The 21,121-nt window shown below is 48.7% G+C and overlaps 1 protein-coding gene across 1 annotated transcript in view; it reads right to left on the reverse strand.

Moving 5' to 3' along the window:
• Positions 1-21,121, reverse strand: part of jakmip3 (Janus kinase and microtubule interacting protein 3) — a gene marked incomplete at its 5' end in the record, with an annotated part of 54,623 nt that overhangs the window by 14,488 nt on the left and 19,014 nt on the right. The window contains 12 exons of the mRNA XM_079261234.1: positions 4,114-4,167; positions 5,199-5,297; positions 5,375-5,473; positions 5,721-5,783; positions 6,330-6,413; positions 10,910-11,032; positions 11,256-11,360; positions 12,505-12,576; positions 12,742-12,777; positions 12,870-13,007; positions 13,760-13,915; positions 19,456-19,569. Coding sequence (XP_079117360.1) covers positions 4,114-4,167; positions 5,199-5,297; positions 5,375-5,473; positions 5,721-5,783; positions 6,330-6,413; positions 10,910-11,032; positions 11,256-11,360; positions 12,505-12,576; positions 12,742-12,777; positions 12,870-13,007; positions 13,760-13,915; positions 19,456-19,569 — 1,143 coding nt within the window. The remainder of the gene's footprint in view (positions 1-4,113; positions 4,168-5,198; positions 5,298-5,374; positions 5,474-5,720; positions 5,784-6,329; positions 6,414-10,909; positions 11,033-11,255; positions 11,361-12,504; positions 12,577-12,741; positions 12,778-12,869; positions 13,008-13,759; positions 13,916-19,455; positions 19,570-21,121) is intronic.

The raw sequence follows: 21,121 nt of genomic DNA on the forward strand, positions 1-21,121 counted from the left end.
GGACATGGTAACATCATGAAGACATGGTAACATCATAAAGACATGGTGACATCATGACATGGTAACATCATGGGGACATGGTAACATCATGAAGACATGGTAACATCATGAAGACATGGTAACATCATGAGGACATGGTAACATCATGGAGACATGGTAACATCATGAGGACATGGTGACATCATGACATGGTAACATCATGAAGACATGGTAACATCATGGAGACATGGTAACATCATGAGGACATGGTGACATCATGACATGGTAACATCATGAGGACATGGTAACATCATGAAGACATGGTAACATAATGGAGACATGGTAACATCATGAGGACATGGTGACATCATGACATGGTAACATCATGAAGACATGGTAACATCATGGAGACATGGTAACATCCTGGAGACATGGTAACATCATGGAGACATGGTAACATCATGAGGACATGGTGACATCATGACATGGTAACATCATGAAGACATGGTGACATCATGACATGGTAACATAATGGAGACATGGTAACATCATGAGGACATGGTGACATCATGACATGGTAACATCATGAAGACATGGCAACATCATGAGGACATGGTGACATCATGACATGGTAACATCATGAAGACATGGTAACATCATGAGGACATGGTAACATCATGGAGACATGGTGACATCATGACATGGTAACATAATGGAGACATGGTAACATCATGAGGACATGGTGACATCATGACATGGTAACATCATGAAGACATGGTAACATCATGGAGACATGGTAACATCCTGGAGACATGGTAACATCATGGAGACATGGTAACATCATGAAGACATGGTAACATAATGGAGACATGGTAACATCATGAGGACATGGTGACATCATGACATGGTAACATCATGAAGACATGGTAACATCATGAGGACATGGTGACATCATGAAGGTATGGTAACATCATGAAGACATGGTAACATCATGAAGACATGGTGACATCATGAAGGTATGGTAACATCATGAAGACATGGTAACATCATGAGGACATGGTGACATCATGAAGGTATGGTAACATCATGAAGACATGGTAACATCATGAAGACATGGTGACATCATGACATGGTAACATCATGGGGACATGGTAACATCATGAAGACATGGCAACATCATGAGGACATGGTGACATCATGAAGGTATGGTAACATCATGAAGGCATGGTAACATCATGAGGACATGGTGACATCATGACATGGTAACATCATGGGGACATGGTAACATCATGAAGACATGGTGACATCATGACATGGTAACATCATGGGGACATGGTAACATCATGAGGACATGGTGACATCATGACATGGTAACATCATGGGGACATGGTAACATCATGAAGACATGGTAACATCATGACATGGTAACATCATGAGGACATGGTAACATCATGAAGACATGGTGACATCATGAGGACATGGTAACATCATGGAGACATGGTAACATCATGAGGACATGGTAACATCATGAAGACATGGTGACATCATGAGGACATGGTAACATCATGAAGACAGGGTAACATCATGAGGACATGGTAACATCATGAAGACATAGTAATATCATAAAGACATGGTGACATCATGACATGGTAACATCATGAGGACATGGTAACATCATGACATGGTGACATCATGAAGACATGGTAACATCATAAAGACATGGTAACATCATGAGGACATGGCAACATCATGAAGATATGGTAACATCATGAGGACATGGTAACATCATGAGGACATGGCAACATCATGAAGGCATGGTGACATCATGACATGGTAACATCATAAAGACATGGTAACATCATGAAGATATGGTAACATCATGAGGACATGGTAACATCATGAGGACATGGCAACATCATGAAGGCATGGTGACATCATGACATGGTAACATCATAAAGACATGGTAACATCATAAAGACATGGCAACATCATGAGGACATGGTAACATCATGAGGACATGGCAACATCATGAAGGCATGGTGACATCATGACATGGTAACATCATAAAGACATGGTAACATCATGAAGATATGGTAACATCATGAAGACATGGTAACATCATGAGGACATGGCAACATCATGAAGACATGATGACATCATGACATGGTAACATCATGAAGACATGGTAACATCATAAAGACATGGTAACATCATGAGGACATGGTAACATCATGAGGACATGGCAACATCATGAAGGCATGGTGACATCATGACATGGTAACATCATAAAGACATGGTAACATCATGAAGATATGGTAACATCATGAGGACATGGTACCATCATGAGGACATGGCAACATCATGAAGGCATGGTGACATCATGACATGGTAACATCATAAAGACATGGTAACATCATGAGGACATGGCAACATCATGAAGATATGGTTACATCATAAAGACATGGTAACATCATGAGGACATGGCAACATCATGAAGATATGGTAACATCATGAGGACATGGTAACATCATGAGGACATGGCAACATCATAAAGACATGGCAACATCATGAAGATATGGTAACATCATGAGGACATGGTAACATCATGAGGACATGGCAACATCATGAAGGCATGGTGACATCATGACATGGTAACATCATAAAGACATGGTAACATCATGAGGACATGGCAACATCATGAAGGCATGGTGACATCATGACATGGTAACATCATAAAGACATGGTAACATCATGAGGACATGGCAACATCATGAAGATATGCTAACATCATGAGGACATGGTAACATCATGAGGACATGGCAACATCATGAAGATATGGTAACATCATGAGGACATGGTAACATCATGAGGACATGGCAACATCATGAAGATATGGTAACATCATGAGGACATGGTAACATCATGAGGACATGGCAACATCATGAAGACATGGTGACATCATGAGGACATGGTAACATCATGAGGATATGGTGACATCATAAAGACATGGTAACATCATAAAGACATGGTAACATCATGAGGACATGGCAACATCATGAAGATATGGTTACATCATAAAGACATGGTAACATCATGAGGACATGGCAACATCATGAAGATATGGTAACATCATGAGGACATGGTGACATCATGAGGACATGGCAACATCATAAAGACATGGCAACATCATGAAGATATGGTAACATCATGAGGACATGGTAACATCATGAGGACATGGCAACATCATGAAGGCATGGTGACATCATGACATGGTAACATCATAAAGACATGGTAACATCATGAGGACATGGCAACATCATGAAGATATGGTTACATCATAAAGACATGGTGACATCATGAGGACATGGTAACATCATAAAGACATGGTAACATCATAAAGACATGGTAACATCATGAAGACATGGTAACATCATAAAGACATGGTAACATCATGAAGGCATGGTAACATCATGAAGGCATGGTAACATCATGAAGGCATGGTAACATCATGAAGACATGGTAACATCATGAAGGCATGGTAACATCATGAAGGCATGGTAACATCATGAAGACATGGTGACATCATGAAGGCATGGTAACATCATGAAGACATGGTGACATCATGAGGACATGGTGACATCATAAAGACATGGTAACATCATAAAGACATGGTGACATCATGAAGACATGGTAACATCATAAAGACATGGTAACATCATGAAGACATGGTAACATCATAAAGACATGGTAACATCATGAAGGCATGGTAACATCATGAAGGCATGGTAACATCATAAAGACATGGTAACATCATAAAGACATGGTAACATCATAAAGACATGGTAACATCATGAAGACATGGTAACATCATAAAGACATGGTAACATCATGAAGACATGGTAACATCATAAAGACATGGTAACATCATGAAGACATGGTAACATCATAAAGACATGGTAACATCATAAAGACATGGTAACATCATAAAGACATGGTAACATCATGAAGGCATGGTAACATCATGAAGGCATGGTAACATCATCATCATCATCATCACAAGTTCTCATTCAGGTCATATTCAGGTGAGAAGCTGTACAAACACGCATGTACATAATAAATTCAACATACACTTACGGCGTTATCTCCCAGGATGTCCAGTTTCTTCATCAACTCGCTGATCACGATGTCCTGTTGGTAAACAAATCACCATTCAGGTGAGTTCAGTTCTGACAGGTGAGTTCAGGTCTGACAGGTGAGTTCAGGTCTGACAGGTGAGTTTAGGTCTGACAGGTGAGTTTAGGTCTGACAGGTGAGTTCAGGTGTGAAAGGTGACTTCATGTGTGACATCTTGCATTCAGGTGTGACAAGTGTGTTCAGATATACTGTTTTATCTGCAGGAGGGACAGGTAAGCTAAGGTGTAACAGGTGAGTTTAGGTCTGACAGGTGAGTTTAGGTCTGACAGGTGAGTTTAGGTCTGACAGGTGAGTTCAGGTGTGACAGGTGAGTTTAGGTCTGACAGGTGAGTTTAGGTCTGACAGGTGAGTTCAGGTGTGACAGGTGAGTTCAGGTGTGACAGGTGAGTTTAGGTCTGACAGGTGAGTTTAGGTCTGACAGGTGAGTTCAGGTGTGACAGGTGAGTTTAGGTCTGACAGGTGAGTTTAGGTCTGACAGGTGAGTTCAGGTGTGACAGGTGAGTTTAGGTCTGACAGGTGAGTTTAGGTCTGACAGGTGAGTTCAGGTGTGACAGGTGAGTTTAGGTCTGACAGGTGAGTTTAGGTCTGACAGGTGAGTTCAGGTCTGACAGGTGAGTTCAGGTCTGACAGGTGAGTTTAGGTCTGACAGGTGAGTTTAGGTCTGACAGGTGAGTTCAGGTGTGACAGGTGAGTTCAGGTGTGACCGGTGAGTTCAGGTCTGACAGGTGAGTTTAGGTCTGACAGGTGAGTTCAGGTGTGACAGGTGAGTTCAGGTGTGACCGGTGAGTTCAGGTCTGACAGGTGAGTTTAGGTCTGACAGGTGAGTTCAGGTCTGACAGGTGAGTTTAGGTCTGACAGGTGAGTTCAGGTGTGACAGGTGAGTTCAGGTGTGACCGGTGAGTTCAGGTCTGACAGGTGAGTTTAGGTCTGACAGGTGAGTTCAGGTGTGACAGGTGAGTTCAGGTCTGACAGGTGAGTTCATGTCTCTGTTCTGTCGTCTCTGAAGGTGAGGAAATATGACTCACAGTAATTCCTTCTGCTTCACAGTAGATCTGAAGAGGACTCAGACCTTCGGGGAAGTGCAGCTGTGTGAAGTTGATGGCAGGTGAGCGTCGCTCCCTTTCCTTTAGACAAAGAGAAGCAGCTTGTCAAACTGTCTGTTTTTATTTCATTGATCAGTGATTAAATATGAGTGTTTTACCTCCAGCTCCAAGATCCTAAACTCCAGAAGCTCGTTCTGATCTTTGACATCCTGGATTTCATTTTTCAGCCTAAACTCTTCGACTTCCATCTGTCGCACCTAAAAGCACCAACAGCATCCAGTCAGACAACCACAAATCCACAAACCTACTAGATATCAGGTACGTCTACAATGTTAAACACATAAACAAGAAATCATGAGAGGACATGGAAACTGCTTCCCTCGCCGAGGCTGGAACCAACAAACGTCTTGCTGGGAGGCTGCGGGACTAATGGACTAATGCTGGATCAAACTGCATGATTTAACCACCATGAATGCTCGTCATCAGTCATACGTTCTGTCTCACCTTCTCCAGCAGCTCCTGGTTCCTCAGAAACAGTGCCTGCTTCTCCTCCACCCACTTCACATCCTGGCAGTAACACACAGAAAGCTCCATCAGAGGTTTGAACCAAGCAGATCAGCATCACAACACCTGAAGGTGCAGGAAAACATTTCTACTGTCATCATCCCCATCATGTGTGTCTGGTCTCTGCTGATGGTGATGATGGTTGGTAAAATGTGGCAGTGCATACATGGAACGATCTCCAGTGGGAGATCCACCCACACGCTGTGATGCCAGCTTCATTACAGACATGCAGAACTCTGCCTGGATCCAGTTTCACTGTGCATGTGCTCACATATACTCTGATGATGTCACCGATAAGCCCCTCCCCATATCTAAAAACTGGAGACTGATTGGATGAACAGCAGCTGACACATCTGGTTTATTCATTCTACATGTGATGTGTTCTGTAGTTTGCTCCACATCTGACCGGCTCTTTATCTGCAGCAACACATTTTTCCTTTCAATAGTCCAACATGGAACCAATCAGAGTGCAGATAAAACCCTCACCTGTCTTCTTAACCAATCAGATGTCACCTGTGTGTGTGTGTGTGGGTGTGTGTGTGTGCTTACCAGTCCCTGTTGTTTCAGCGCTGACTCCAGATCTGCCACTCTGCTTTCATATCGACCGATTTCAGCCAGCAGCTGCTCTCTGGTCTGAAACACATCATCAACTTATTTATTCGTCCATTTTCCGACCCGCTTAGCTGAATTAAGGGTCGCAGATAGCTGGAGTCCATCCCAGCAATCATCAGGCGAGAGGCACCTGGACAGGTCGCCAGTCCATCACCGGACCACACAGAGAGAAAAACAACCAATCACACTCACTCCCAGGGAGAGTAACTAGTCAGTAACATGCATGTCTTTGGATGGTGGGAGGAAGCCGGAGATAGTACTGCCCCATCAAGTTATAGACCTATGAGTATCTTATCCGTAGCAACTAAAATGTCAGAAAAGGTTGTGTGTAACCACGTGGTCACACACCTCCATAAAGGTCCAATCAACACCAAAGCGCCATGGCTCCAGGAAAAATCACTCCACAGAAAGCGCTACTTGTTATTTTGAGGATCAGGTCTTCTAGTGTGCACAAAGACCTTCGACACCATTAATCAAGAGGTTCTACTGTCAAAATCTCATTAATTTTTTTTCTGATGCTTTAAATTGGATGGTATCTTATAGAACAGCCAGCAGTGTATTCGCACAGATCTACACAGTTCACCTGTCAGGTGAAGTCAGCAAATTTACAATGTTTTACAGGGGTCCCCCAAAGGTCAATATCAGGACCAATTCTACTTATTACATACATGACCTTCTGCAAGCTTGTCTAGATGTTAACATCCAAATGTATGCTGATGATACGGTTGTTCTACACATGCAAGGTCCAAAGAGCAAGCTGCAGGTTAACTGACAGATGCTTTACATAAGGTGTCTGATTGGCTCATAAAATCTGATTTAATTCTCAACATAAAATTTTTTTACTGTAATCTACAAAACAGACAACCCCAACATTTTGTTTGATGGAGCAGTTAAAGCACTTTAAATACTTGGTTCTCATCACGGACAGTAATTTTTCATTTCAACAGTGTTTCAGCACAATGATGACAAAAGTGAAGTTCAATTTGAGCTATTTTAAGAATATCAAGCATCAAAGGTCCACATCTTCCGCAAACGTTTCTTACATACGATGGAACCACCTCAAATCTCATATTGAACTTGGTGCCAACCAGGGGTGACTACACTCAAACCTGTTTATTCTTTTTACAAATAAGTTTTCAAAACAATCCATGAAAAAGGATGACTGTGACATTTTAAACACATGTAATGATGTTGAGGATTGTGCATGGACTTCACCTGACAGTGGTAGAACTGTGCAAGTGGGGCCCGAGCATCCTCAAGGGGAGATTGGAATCCAAAGTTAAAGAGAACTACGCAGGACAATCAGCATTATCTGTAAAACCTTGGGGTTTGAACCATTATTACCGCTTAAAATTGTGCTTTGGGCTTTAAAAGATTGTTGTTTAAATTACAGAAGATATCTTAATATTATTTATATTTATGCTTTGTAAAGATTTCATATTTATAACACATTATTTTATTACTGTTTTAATTGTATAGTTCTATTTTATACTGTCTTGTTGTATGTGAACTTTGTCTTTATCTATGTTTTTTATGTAAAGTCTACAATTTTTATTTACGGTTTTAGTAAAGTAAAGTTAAGAAAAGCAAAGTAAAGAAAAAAGAAAAACAAAGTAAAGCATAGTCGAGTAAATAAAAGAAAAGTAAAGTAAGAAAAGCACAGTGGAGTAAAGAAAACAAAAGTAAAGTAAAAAAAAAAAAAAAAAAAAGCAAAGAAAAGCACAATACAGTAAAGTAAGAAAATTAAGGTAAATTAAAGAAAAGTTAAGTAAAGCAAGAAAAGCACAGTAAAGAATAACAAAGTAAAGCAAATTAAAGTAAAGCACAGTAAATAAAATAAAAGTAAAGAGAAGTATAGAAAAATGAAAAGTAAATTAAAGAATAGAAAATAGAAGTAAGAAAAGCACAATAAAGTAAAGAAGGGTAAAGTAAGGCAAAAAGAAAAGCAAAGCACAGTAAAGAAAAATTTAAAGTAAGAAAAGCAAAGAGAAGCACAGTAAAGTAAAGAAAAGCAAAGTAAATAGAGTACAGTGAATGGCTTTGTGTGTCCCAGTGACAGTGACTGAGGAGGCATGTTGTTGGAGGCGTCATGCCCCTGGTACTGTAACCCAAGGCAAACTGAGGGAAGGACCAGACAAAGTAGAGCTCAGAAAAGCCCCATGATGACAAACAACGTTGGGAGACGAGGGCGAGCCAAGCGGCCAGCTGGCCAGCCAGCCAGGCAACCAGGAGGCCAGGCAACCAGGAGGCCAGGCAACCAGGAGGCCAGGAGGTCAGGAAACCAGGAGGCCAGGGGGCCAGGAGGCCAGGAGGCCAGGGGGCCAGGAGGCCAGGAGGCCAGGGGGCCAGGAGGCCAGGAAACCAGGAGGCCAGGAGGTCAGGAAACCAGGAGGCCAGGGGGCCAGGAGGCCAGGAAACCAGGAGGCCAGGGGGCCAGGAGGCCAGGGGGCCAGGAGGCCAGGGGGCCAGGAGGCCAGGCAACCATGAGGCCAGGAGGCCAGGGGGCCAGGAGGCCAGGAGGTCAGGAAACCAGGAGGCCAGGGGGCCAGGAGGCCAGGAGGCCAGGGGGCCAGGAAACCAGGAGGCCAGGGGGCCAGGCAACCAGGAGGCCAGGCAACCAGGAGGCCAGGAGGTCAGGAAACCAGGAGGCCAGGGGGCCAGGAGGCCAGGGGGCCAGGAGGCCAGGAAACCAGGAGGCCAGGGGGCCAGGAGGCCAGGGGGCCAGGGGGCCAGGAGGCCAGGAGGCCAGGGGGCCAGGCAACCAGGAGGCCAGGAGGCCAGGGGGCCAGGAGGCCAGGAGGTCAGGGGGCCAGGAGGCCAGGGGGCCAGGAGGCCACGACACCAGGAGGCCAGGGGGCCAGGAGGCCAGGGGGCCAGGGGGCCAGGAGGCCAGGAGGCCAGGGGCCAAGCGGCCAGGAAGCCAGGGGGCCAAGGGGCCAGGGGGCCAAGCGGCCAGGAGGCCAGGAGGCCAGGGGGCCAGGCAACCAGGAGGCCAGGGGGACAAGCGGCCAGGAGGCCAGGGGGCCAAGCAGCCAGGACGCCAGGAGGCCAGGTGGCCAGGAGGCCAGGAGGCCAGGGGGCCAGGAGGCCAGGAGACCAGGAGGCCAGGGGCCAGGGGGCCAGGAGGCCAGGGCGCCAGGGGGCCAGGAGGCCAGGGGGCCAGGAGGCCAGGTGGCCAGGGGGCCAGGAGGCCAGGAGACCAGGAGGCCAGGGGCCAAGCGGCCAGGGGGCCAGGAGGCCAGGTGGCCAGAGGGCCAGGAGGCCAGGAGACCAGGAGGCCAGGGGCCAAGCGGCCAGGGGGCCAGGAGGCCAGCCAGCCAGGCAACCAGGAGGCCAGGAGGCCAGGGGGCCAGGGGGCCAGGGGGCCAGGGGGCCAGGAGGCCAGGGGGCCAAGCAGCCAGGACGCCAGGAGGCCAGGAGGCCAGGGGGCCAGGAGGCCAGGGGGCCAGGAGGCCAGGGGGCCAAGCGGCCAGGGGGCCAGGAGGCCAGGGGGCCAAGCGGCCAGGGGGCCAGGAGGCCAGGGGGCCAGGGGGCCAGGGGGCCAGGAGGCCAGGGGGCCAGGGGGCCAGGAGGCCAGGGGGCCAGGAGGCCAGGAGACCAGGAGGCCAGGGGCCAAGCGGCCAGGGGGCCAGGAGGCCAGGGGGCCAGGGGGCCAGGAGGCCAGGGGGCCAGGAGGCCAGGAGGCCAGGAGGCCAGGGGGCCAGGAGGCCAGGGGGCCAGGAGGCCAGGAGGCCAGGGGGCCAGGAGGCCAGGAGGCCAGGGGGCCAGGAGGCCAGGAGGCCAGGAGGCCAGGGGGCCAGGAGGCCAGGGGGCCAGGAGGCCAGGAGGCCAGGGGGCCAGGAGGCCAGGAGGCCAGGGGGCCAGGAGGCCAGGGGGCCAGGCCTACTGAGGAGGTTCTGGTTCATTCTTCCATCTGGAAAGTCAGAAGACAAAGAAGTGATGAGAATCAGCACTTCCAAATCCAAGAACATGGTCCTCAGCTGGAAAAGGGTTTGGCATCATCTCCAGGTCAGGAATGAAGTTCTGATCCGAGTGAAGGAGTTCAAGGCTCTTGTTGATAAGTGAGGAACATCTACATGTGGTTCAATGCAGCATGTGGACTTGATCAGTCTGTCCTGGTGAAGACGGAGCTGATCTGAAAGGAGAAGCTATCTATGTTCTTCCCCTCATTAATACAAGCAGCTGAGATGTTTCCTCCTCAGTTAGAAGCTCCATCATCCAGGAGGAGATCAGGGTAGAACTGCGCTCCTCCACATCCAAAGGAGCCAGATGAGGTGGATCAGACGTCGGGTCCTGGATGCCTCCCTGAGGAGGAGATCAGAACATATCCCACCGAGAGGAGGGATGACCCAGGAGGAGAGACTACGTCTTTACTTCCTCCCTGCCTCCCTGTTCAGGCCACTGTGCCGTTTTCTAACATTTTGTCAGAAAATGGAAGAGTTTCATGATTATTTTGTTGTTAGAGACCAATAACCTGTTTTTATTTTCACTCTGCTGCTGATCTTAGTCTGCATCACCTTGATTTCCTTCTCGGCATCGAAGTTTCCTCCACTAGTCTCCGCCAGCAGGGCGTAGGCTCGCTGAAGCGCCTGATACTCCTGGGTCAGCTGACGGTAACGAAGCTCCGCTTCCTCCCGAACACACACCTTAAAAACACACGGGGAACCAGTCAGACCAGTAAGAACCTCCATGGGATTGCTTTAATTCACATTCTGTTGTAGTTTTGGTTTCTGTAAGATGAAGGATGAATATAAGGTCTGAAACATCAAGCAGTTCTGGATTCTTGGGTCTCTGTCAGGGACAGGAACCGGATCCATCTCTAGAACCCCAAAGTTTGTTTTCTGAGTGTGTGTCGGTGTTTACCTCTTCTGGTTCCGTATCTGGAGTTCTGTCCGTATGAAAGGACAAAGATGATCCGTCGGAATCTGCGGATCCTTCTTCGTCGTAGCCGTAAAATGTCTCTACAACCTGCACACACACGCAGTCAGCCTCTTACTTTCACAGCTAACGCTCTGAGGGACGCTTTCAGAACTGTGTTTCCAACTAAGAACCGCAGAAAGCAACCAGACCGGACGCTGTGAAAGATGAACACGATGAACATGTCGGTAAGAGGGACTGTGGTGTCCGCTGACCTTCCACAGTAGGAGAACTCCTTTTACCTGGTTGTTTCCCACAAACCCTGAAAACTGCAGAGATGGAACCAGTGCTGAGGCAGAACAAACATCTCTGATAAACAACGACAGGTCCTCCGTCTCAAACCTCCGTTTCCATGGAAAATAACTAAAAGTTTGACCCAGTTTGGTGAATTCTAACGGTTCTGATGACTTTCGGATCTGGATCCCAGCGCAGCGACTGTCCTGGTCACAGCCCTACACTTTATTCATGTAAACAGAAGAAGTTCTGTTCTGTTATGTTTCATCTCAGTCGACCAGAACGTCGACATCTGGTCCAGCTCGGAACTGATCAGAACCACAGGAACGACTTTGTGTCAGACGGTGACTACAGACCCAGCATGGACATGTGGAGTCCCCGAGGCTCCATGTTGGATCCTGATTGGTCAACCTCTACCTGCTCCCACTGACTCGGACCAAACATGAGACTGGAAAGATGATGTTCAGCTCTGCATTGTGTGTGTGTGTGTGTGTGTGTGTGTGTGTGTAGCTTCCTGTGTGTGTGGTTTCTGTGTGTTAAACTGACAGGTTCCGGTAGATGTGTGATGACTAGCGCTGCGCTGTCAGCAGACTCGAGCGTTGATTGAGCGGAGCCGTAAGTGGGAAACCAGTCTTCCCAGACTGGCGGCCAGTTGGTTCCAGAGCTCGGTGGGAAACAACGTGGAGATTCTGTCAGCTCAGAGGATTCAAAGCGGTAAATTCACAACAATTCCAGCTGGACCCAAAATAAAGCTCCTCTCTGACTCTGGACCCCTGACTGGCTGGTCGTCGAGTCTCCTGGAATGTTATGTGGTCTGATTACGGTATGATTTGGTAAAACCAGTGGTACTGGGAAAACACAGAAGTTCACCATCAATCCCAGCAGAACCAGAGAGAAAGTGTGACTGGTTCAGTGGAAGAGCTCTGATGTTCCACAGAGAATAACATCTGTTCAGTCTCACCCTGCAGGCTCTGAAGGTCCTCCTCCTCCTCCCCGGCTCCTGGCGGCGATACCGTAGTAACATGTCCCTTTCCTGAAAACAAACACAGCCGACCAGTTTAAACTGGTCTGCTTACTCCAGCTGCTGAGGGAGAATCTCAGGCTTCAAGTTCAGCAGGAAAATGGTTCTAATTCCCATCATAAAATGACTGGTTTGATCTGACAGGAAGTTTCAGTAAAGGTTTGTTGTAATACTCACAATAACATTCTTGACATAACCTGCCGTCTCCAGAGCCTGAAAACACAGAATGTCACATGATCTATGAGGAGCGGCGTGGACGTCGGCGATGCTCGCAGTGGAGGCAGAAAAGCAGGTAGTGGGAGTACCTTAGATAGGTCATCGATGATGTGCTGCTGCTCCACCACTTGTAACCGTAGAAACTCCATCTCTCTTTCATCTTGGCTGTAACCATGGTAACTAGTGGAGTGGCTGCGGTCCAGGTCATTTAATGAACTCGGCCTCCTCTGAGGAACATGAGAAACAACAATGTTACGGTAGAAACTCACACTGGTGGGGAACTGTGCCAGTTCCTGGAGCTGATCTTCGACCTGTCGGAGCGTCCGCAGGAAGACAAAGGTAGTTCAGAAGCTGAAAAGTCAGATCTCAACCGGAACCAGAACAGTGGTTCTTCTCTGAACTGTGATGTGATCGGTGGGAAAAGGCTGGTTCACCCTTCAGACCAACTTTGTTTTTAGTCTATGGCTTTGTTGTTTTAAGGGCCAAAGGACCAGTGCTAGGTCAGGCTGCGGTTCCGAACCAGCTCTGGAACCACAACCAGAACAAGCCCTGGAACAAGCCCCGAAATCAGCACCGGAACCACAACCAGACCTAGAACAAGCCCCGAAATCAGCACCGGAACCACAACCAGACCTAGAACAAGCCCCGAAATCAGCACCGGAACCACAACCAGAACCAGACCTGGAACAAGCCCTGAAATTAGCACTGGAACCACTCCTGGAAAAAGTTCTGGACCAGCTCTGGAACCAGCCCCAGAACCAGTCACAGAACCAGAACTGGAAAAAGTTCTGGAGCCAGGACTGAAACTGGCCCTGGAAGCAGCCATGTGGGAACAGCTGCTAGCGGGGAACACACTACTTACAGGTCGTTTCCTTTGTGTGAAAGTGTTGTTGAACTTGACAGAAGTTCTGACAGTTTCACTCATCACAATCTGTAAAGTCGTCGATGAACCGTGTGACATGTTAGTGTCAGGCGTTACCATAGTTACCATCTCCAGGTTCTCTTGGGTAACAAACCGAAGCTTGTTATCGAGGCGACGAAGTGCCAGAGCCAGGTCTTCATTTTTCCTGCTGAGACGTTTGTTCTTGTCCAGAAGAGGAAGAAACTGACTCTCTGTCTCTCTCAGACGCTTCAGCTACAGAAAACAAACAAACAGCATCAAAACAAACTGACTGGAATCAGGAAATGAAGCAAATATGTAGCCAGAAAATATCTGAGTTGAATGAAAAGTTTGTGCCATCTTTGTTCTGCATGAGTCCATTTTATTTTCAGACTGGGTTTACTGAGCAGGACTTAGAGGAACTGAGTAAAGCTAACAGAAACAAATCACATCAACTGGGTGGAACGCTAACAAATAAAAATGGCTCCTAACATAGATTAATTCTTTAGAAGAAGTAAAACGACAAAAACCCCCTGCAAAGCATGACGTGATGGAGCCAGGACGGAAACTGGCCCTGGAACCAGATCAGATCAGATCAGTTGACCTGATCTGTTGTCTAACAACAATAATAATAACTAGAAAAGTGCTCTTCTTGCAGAAGAGCAAATGTGAATGCCCTTCTATGCTGAATGATTGATATGCAATTGCATAGCCATTTGGAGAAGCAGCACAACTAAACAACTTGACATCTGAACAAGAGCCCATTTCTTTGTCCACTACACCGGCACAGCTCTCCTCTGCACTGTGGCAGAATTATCAACATTTTTTATCATTGGAATGGGAAATTTTTTTTACACTTCCTGCAGTGTGGAATCAACAAAAGAGCTTAAATGTGTAAAGTAGCACACACGATCTATTAAATATAGATCAGAATAAGGAGAAGTACAACCATCTTATGATATATTGACAAAACTTGAATAACTTAAAAAGTTTAAATGTTACAAAGATCAAAAGTCATAGCACATATCAACAGAATGGCTGAATAGTTTGATACTTAAATGGTTGAAGTGAGACAAAAGGTGTAGGAGGAATAGCGTTTCAAATATTTTGCAAGAAAGACAATGGAGACCGGGACCAAGACAAACCAGACCCTGCAAACCGGTGCAGAGCTCTGAACCCCGTTGAAGCTGTTTTCAGCTCATTATGCAAAAACCTACCAATCCCCAAACTGAATTTTTTCAACGTCCAATCCGGATTGGGTTTAAAGGACTTTCATCCAATCAGAAATTTCATCCTGAACTTATTTTTACAAAAATGCTACATATCTCAAAAACTACAAAGATGTAAAATAAAATAAAAATCATGGCACACATGTCCTGAAGGAGCTGCACAGTTTAAGATCTGACTGATTGAAGTGACTTGAACGGTGCAGGAGTAGTACCATGGCAAAATTTGGCAGAATAATATATAATAACTAGAAACAGCTATTATTGAAATAATAGCAAATGTGAATGCCCATTTATTGAACTATGATGAATGATTGAAATTAAACTGCATAAGAATAAGAAATTGAAAAAAAGCCCAACTGACATTTTTTCTAATTGTCCCACATCGGGATTGAACCCATGAACTTCTGTATGGACGCACACTGACTTACTCACTACGCCACTAATGCACTTAGTTGCACCTTGGAAAAAGCGTTGACATTTTTTCCAATTGGTATGGGAATGTCTTTTTTTTCCACTCCCAGCAGGGTGTAATTAGCGGGATTGCAAAAACATGTGCAAGGTTAAGCTAAACTTCAGTGAAGATGTGACAGACTTTGTTCAATGGGAAAACCTTTTTTTTTTATGTGTTTAAGATTTATCAAAATGTTGAAATGTTGCAGAGAGCATTGTTAGAACATATCCTTCATATTTAACTGTAACATTTGCAAAAAAATTTCTTTGCTCCTTGAAGTGTGCAGCTGAGACCAGTGGCTCACATCGAGCAGCCTGCAGGACTGGACGCCATCACACAAGCAACAGCAAACAAAGGACAACGGAGCTGTATGTTAAATGCTGCATTTGAACCCGTGCTTTGTATGTGTACCCCATGGGCATTCACATTATTATTATTACTATTATTATTATTATTATTATTATTATGATTATTAATAATAATAATCATAATCATCATCATCATCATCATCATCATCATCTTTGTTTACATTGATTCAGCTTCAGAACACGACTTTATTTAACCAAAGATCCTCTGCCTGGTTGAAGATGAGGTTAGTAACAGCTGGATGAAGACGAACAGTGTGTGAGGATCGGGTGTATTACAGCGCCCTCTGGTGGCTGTCAGACTTATAGCCAGAAGAAAGCCAGGTGACTGAGAGAAGACAAAACCCTCCAGACATGAAGGGAAACTGGACCGTCGTGTCGGCCGAGTCTGTTTGAAGTCAAGTCAAACCCTTTTCAGGCTCCTGCAGCTGCATCTAACTTCAGCCGCATCATGGTGCATTCACTCCATCCAAGAAGAGGGAAGTTGAAATGTTTTCTGCTTAGCTCTCCACATCAAACCTCATCAGTTATAACTTTGTTCGTTGCTTTATATCCCAAACAGACAATCAGTTTTCCAGTTGACATGCTTCACTTTTCCCAACTGGTCGCTGAAAGCTGAAGATCAACCAAGCACAACATCAGCTCCGATCCAGCCTACATGTTCGATGCAGAAGGTGAAGATCAGGAAGAACCACAGCTAAAAGGATCCCAGCAGGATGTCTGTCCGGTCAGTTCCCCACCTCTTACATCCCGAAACACAGTTAAAAGCTGCAGCCGTTGCCAGTAAAACACCAGTATCTGGTGCAAGGATCCAGTAAGGACACGTTACTCACACCCCTCTGTGGCGATGCATCACATACAGTAAACAATAACAAAGTACTTTTAATAAATTAACTACAAAGCCATGCTTTCTGCAGGACAGTATCAGATACTTTTGTAATACTGGAAAGGGAGCAGCAACACCGCGCCCTCGGACCGCTGTCGGACCGCGCCCTCGGACCGCTGTCGGACCGCGCCCTCGGACCGCTGTCGGACCGCTGTCGGACCGCGCCCTCGGACCGCTGTCGGACCGCGCCCTCGGACCGCTGTCGGACCGCGCCCTTGGACCGCTGTCGGACCGCTGTCGGACCGCGCCCTCGGACCGCTGTCGGACCGCTGTCGGACCGCGCCCTCGGACCGCTGTCGGACCGCGCCCTCGGACCGCTGTCGGACCGCGCCCTTGGACCGCGCCCTCGGACCGCTGTCGGACCGCTGTCGGACCGCTGTCGGACCGCGTCCTCGGACCGCGTCCTCGGACCGCTGTCGGACCGCTGTCGGACCGCACCCTCGGACCGCTGTCGGACCGCGCCCTCGGACCGCTGTCGGACCGCGCCCTTGGACCGCGCCCTCGGACCGCTGTCGGACCGCTGTCGGACCGCGTCCTCGGACCGCTGTCGGACCGCGTCCTCGGACCGCGTCCTCGGACCGCTGTCGGACCGCTGTCGGACCGCTGTCGGACCGCGTCCTCGGACCGCTGTCGGACCGCGCCCTCGGACCGCTGTCGGACCGCCCTCGGACCGCGCCCTCGGACCGCTGTCGGACCGCTGTCGGACCGCGTCCTCGGACCGCTGTCGGACCGCGCCCTCGGACCGCTGTCGGACCGCGTCCTCGGACCGCTGTCGGACCGCTGTCGGACCGCGCCCTCGGACCGCTGTCGGACCGCTGTCGGACCGCGCCCTCGGACCGCTGTCGGACCGCGCCCTCGGACCGCTGTCGGACCGCGCCCTCGGACCGCTGTCGGACCGCTGTCGGACCGCGCCCTCGGACCGCTGTCGGACCGCGCCCTCGGACCGCTGTCGGACCGCTGTCGGACCGCTGTCGGACCGCTGTCGGACCGCTGTCGGACCGCGTCCTCGGACCGCGTCCTCGGACCGCTGTCGGACCGCGTCCTCGGACCGCTGTCGGACCGCGTCCTCGGACCGCTGTCGGACCGCTGTCGGACCGCGCCCTCGGACCGCGTCCTCGGACCGCTGTCGGACCGCGTCCTCGGACCGCTGTCGGACCGCGTCCTCGGACCGCGTCCTCGGACCGCTGTCGGACCGCTGTCGGACCGCGTCCTCGGACCGCGTCCTCGGACCGCTGTCGGACCGCGTCCTCGGACCGCTGTCGGACCGCTGTCGGACCGCGTCCTCGGACCGCTGTCGGACCGCGTCCTCGGACCGCTGTCGGACCGCTGTCGGACCGCGCCCTCGGACCGCGTCCTCGGACCGCTGTCGGACCGCGCCCTCGGACCGCTGTCGGACCGCGCCCTCGGACCGCTGTCGGACCGCTGTCGGACCGCGCCCTCGGACCGCTGTCGGACCGCTGTCGGACCGCTGTCGGACCGCGCCCTCGGACCGCTGTCGGACCGCTGTCGGACCGCTGTCGGACCGCGCCCTCGGACAGCTGTCGGACCGCGCCCTCGGACAGCTGTCGGACCGCGCCCTCGGACCGCTGTCGGACCGCGCCCTCGGACCGCTGTCGGACCGCGTCCTCGGACCGCTGTCGGACCGCGTCCTCGGACCGCTGTCGGACCGCGCCCTCGGACCGCTGTCGGACCGCTGTCGGACCGCGCCCTCGGACCGCTGTCGGACCGCTGTTGGACCGCTGTCGGACCGCGCCCTCGGACCGCTGTCGGACCGCTGTCGGACCGCGCCCTCGGACAGCTGTCGGACCGCTGTCGGACCGCTGTCGGACCGCGCCCTCGGACAGCTGTCGGACCGCTGTCGGACCGCTGTCGGACCGCGTCCTCGGACCGCTGTCGGACCGCGTCCTCGGACCGCTGTCGGACCGCTGTCGGACCGCGCCCTCGGACCGCTGTCGGACCGCGCCCTCGGACCGCTGTCGGACCGCTGTCGGACCGCGTCCTCGGACCGCTGTCGGACCGCGTCCTCGGACCGCCGTCGGACCGCTGTCGGACCGCTGTCGGACCGCGCCCTCGGACAGCCGTCGGACCGCTGTCGGACCGCTGTCGGACCGCTGTCGGACCGCGCCCTCGGACAGCCGTCGGACCGCTGTTGGACCGCTGTCGGACCGCGCCCCTTGGATCACTTGTCTCTACGAAATGTGATTGTTCATGATATTGAAGGGAATTTTGATATTTTCAACGCAGGTTGTGCCACAGTAAGCTTCAAGGTTGGGGGTATTTTGGATAAACTGCCAGAAATCCTGCTGTTTGCTTTAGAACAGAAAAAGAAAACCCCGGTTGTTCCAGTTTGACACATAACTCTTAATATCAGACCTCAAGACGGATCCAGAAGAATTCAGGGCCAACCTCATCAGTCAGTGAAACTCTTGCTGTTTTCCACGTTGACGAGGAGAAAAACTGAACATTCTTTAACTTGTGTCGCACTTCTACATGAACGAACCCAAAACTTCAGATGGAAGACTGTCGCCTGTAGCTTGTCTGGAAGGAAGCAGCAATTCTCACCAAATCGCACAACTTCTTTAGGAAATTACTGGTGTGTTAAGCCTACTACCATCCTCTTGTAGCCCAGAGAAAACCCAACTCCAAGCGACACATATGTAGGTCCTCAGTGCTCTGAGATGGTAAAACCATGTAGCGCCAATAGTCCTGAGGACCTGTAGCTGGCAGCAGCTGGCAGAGGCTTACACAGACATCCTACACACAGGAAACACTCCCAAGCATCTTCTACTTGGCGGTCAACACCAGTCACCTTGTTCTTAAAGACCACGTAAAATGAGGTTGATCTTGGAAATGGGATTTCCTACCAGTTCATTGCGTTCCTCAGAGAGCAGAGCGTTTCGATCTTCCAGCTTCCTCACCATGGCGCTGAGCTCAGCGATCTTCAGGTGAAATCTTCGAGTGTCTCGATCCTCCTGAGACTGGAGACAAGACAAATAATAAACAATTAAACCGCTACAGAACCAGGAGACGAGTCTACATCACAGGCCAGAGTCGGTCCGGCTAGTCAGGGTTTCAGCGACGAGATGTCAAAGAGAAGAGCAAGCAGTGCATCGTGGGTATTGAGGATCAAAGGGTCTGCGTGCCAGTTTGTAGGGAGGATGCCACATAGGAGGACGTATGGTGCACCAAAAGGGACAAAATTAAAAGACTGCTCTAGAATCAGTGGGTTTATTGTGCACTGAACTTCTTATTCTCTGTTTTCTAACTGAAGTGGGACAGTGCGGGTCCAAAGTGTCTCTCTGAATGTTGTGTTGTCCAAACCTCAAAAACTGTGATGAAGTTGGCATAAAACATAGATTAAGGGTGGGATTTTAACACGTTAATTAGGATTTAATAATTACAGAAAAATTTACCGCATTACAAAAAAGTATGTATTTAATCATATATCGCAATTTATAAATCGTAAACATGCAACAGTGCACAGACTCCCGGTACACCAGTAACACTGAAGAACACTGCATACTTACGCTAAATATTTAGTAACTTTGGCGCTATATGTCAAAATTCCTCAAGACCCCTCTAGGGACTGAATTTAAAGAAAAAGCAACTATCAACATATGATATTGGAGACTTTTGGTGACTAACGTCAAAGCACGTGTAATTTACCATATTTGTGCCTTTTAACCCGGTGATCATTACGTCTGTGCTGAATCCCAAAATCTCTAAAATTGTGTTGTGATTTTAGTAAGCGCTCTTCTTGGTTGACTGTAAGACCATTTACCGCCGTCGTAGGGACGTAATAGAGGAGAAAATGAAAGAGTGGCTGAAAGAGGTGTATGTGAAAAAGACGGGATGGTTTTTTTCATGCATCATCGTCTCTGTTGATCCGCAACTCCATGCGCGCCCATATCGCCGCTACGGTAAAAAATTAGGAAAGCAAATTAATTCTGAGCTTGGCATCAGACTAAGGAAAGAACTACAATCGCTGGATATTGGTGTGAACAGTGAGTTTAAAGTGAAGTTGGATGAGAGACGCCGAGCACATGAAGACTAGCAGTCAGGCGAGTTTCGCCACCATATGTGAGTGGATTGTGGACGCCTGGGCGAATGTGTCTCCATGGATTGTTGTCCCAGCTTTCACAAAAGCCGTTATCACTGCTGAACATCCACCTATCAACGACACGGACTCTGACAATGAAGACAGAGAAAGCGCTGTGCTTGATGGCAAAATTTCCCAGCTGTTTAATTCCAACACAGAAGATGAGGACTTTTGACAGATTTGTTACAACAGACCGATATAAAAATGTGTATTTTAAAATAAGTACCGGTACTGTTGTAGAATAAAGTTCAACCAAACTCACAGTTTTTCTTTCGTTACGTTGTTTTACTTTTGTTTTAGCATGCGCCCAATAGTGCAGTGCGCCTTATGTGAGACCCAAAGACAAAAATAGCCTCTGTAATTCAGGCTTCGTCTTAGAATGTACTGCTCCTTGAGGCCCGAAAAATACGGTACTCTCTATTTGCAGCGGC

Source organism: Telmatherina bonti (genome assembly GCF_933228915.1).
Source record: "Telmatherina bonti genome assembly, chromosome: 21".
In the NCBI taxonomy this organism is placed as follows: domain Eukaryota; kingdom Metazoa; phylum Chordata; class Actinopteri; order Atheriniformes; family Telmatherinidae; genus Telmatherina; species Telmatherina bonti.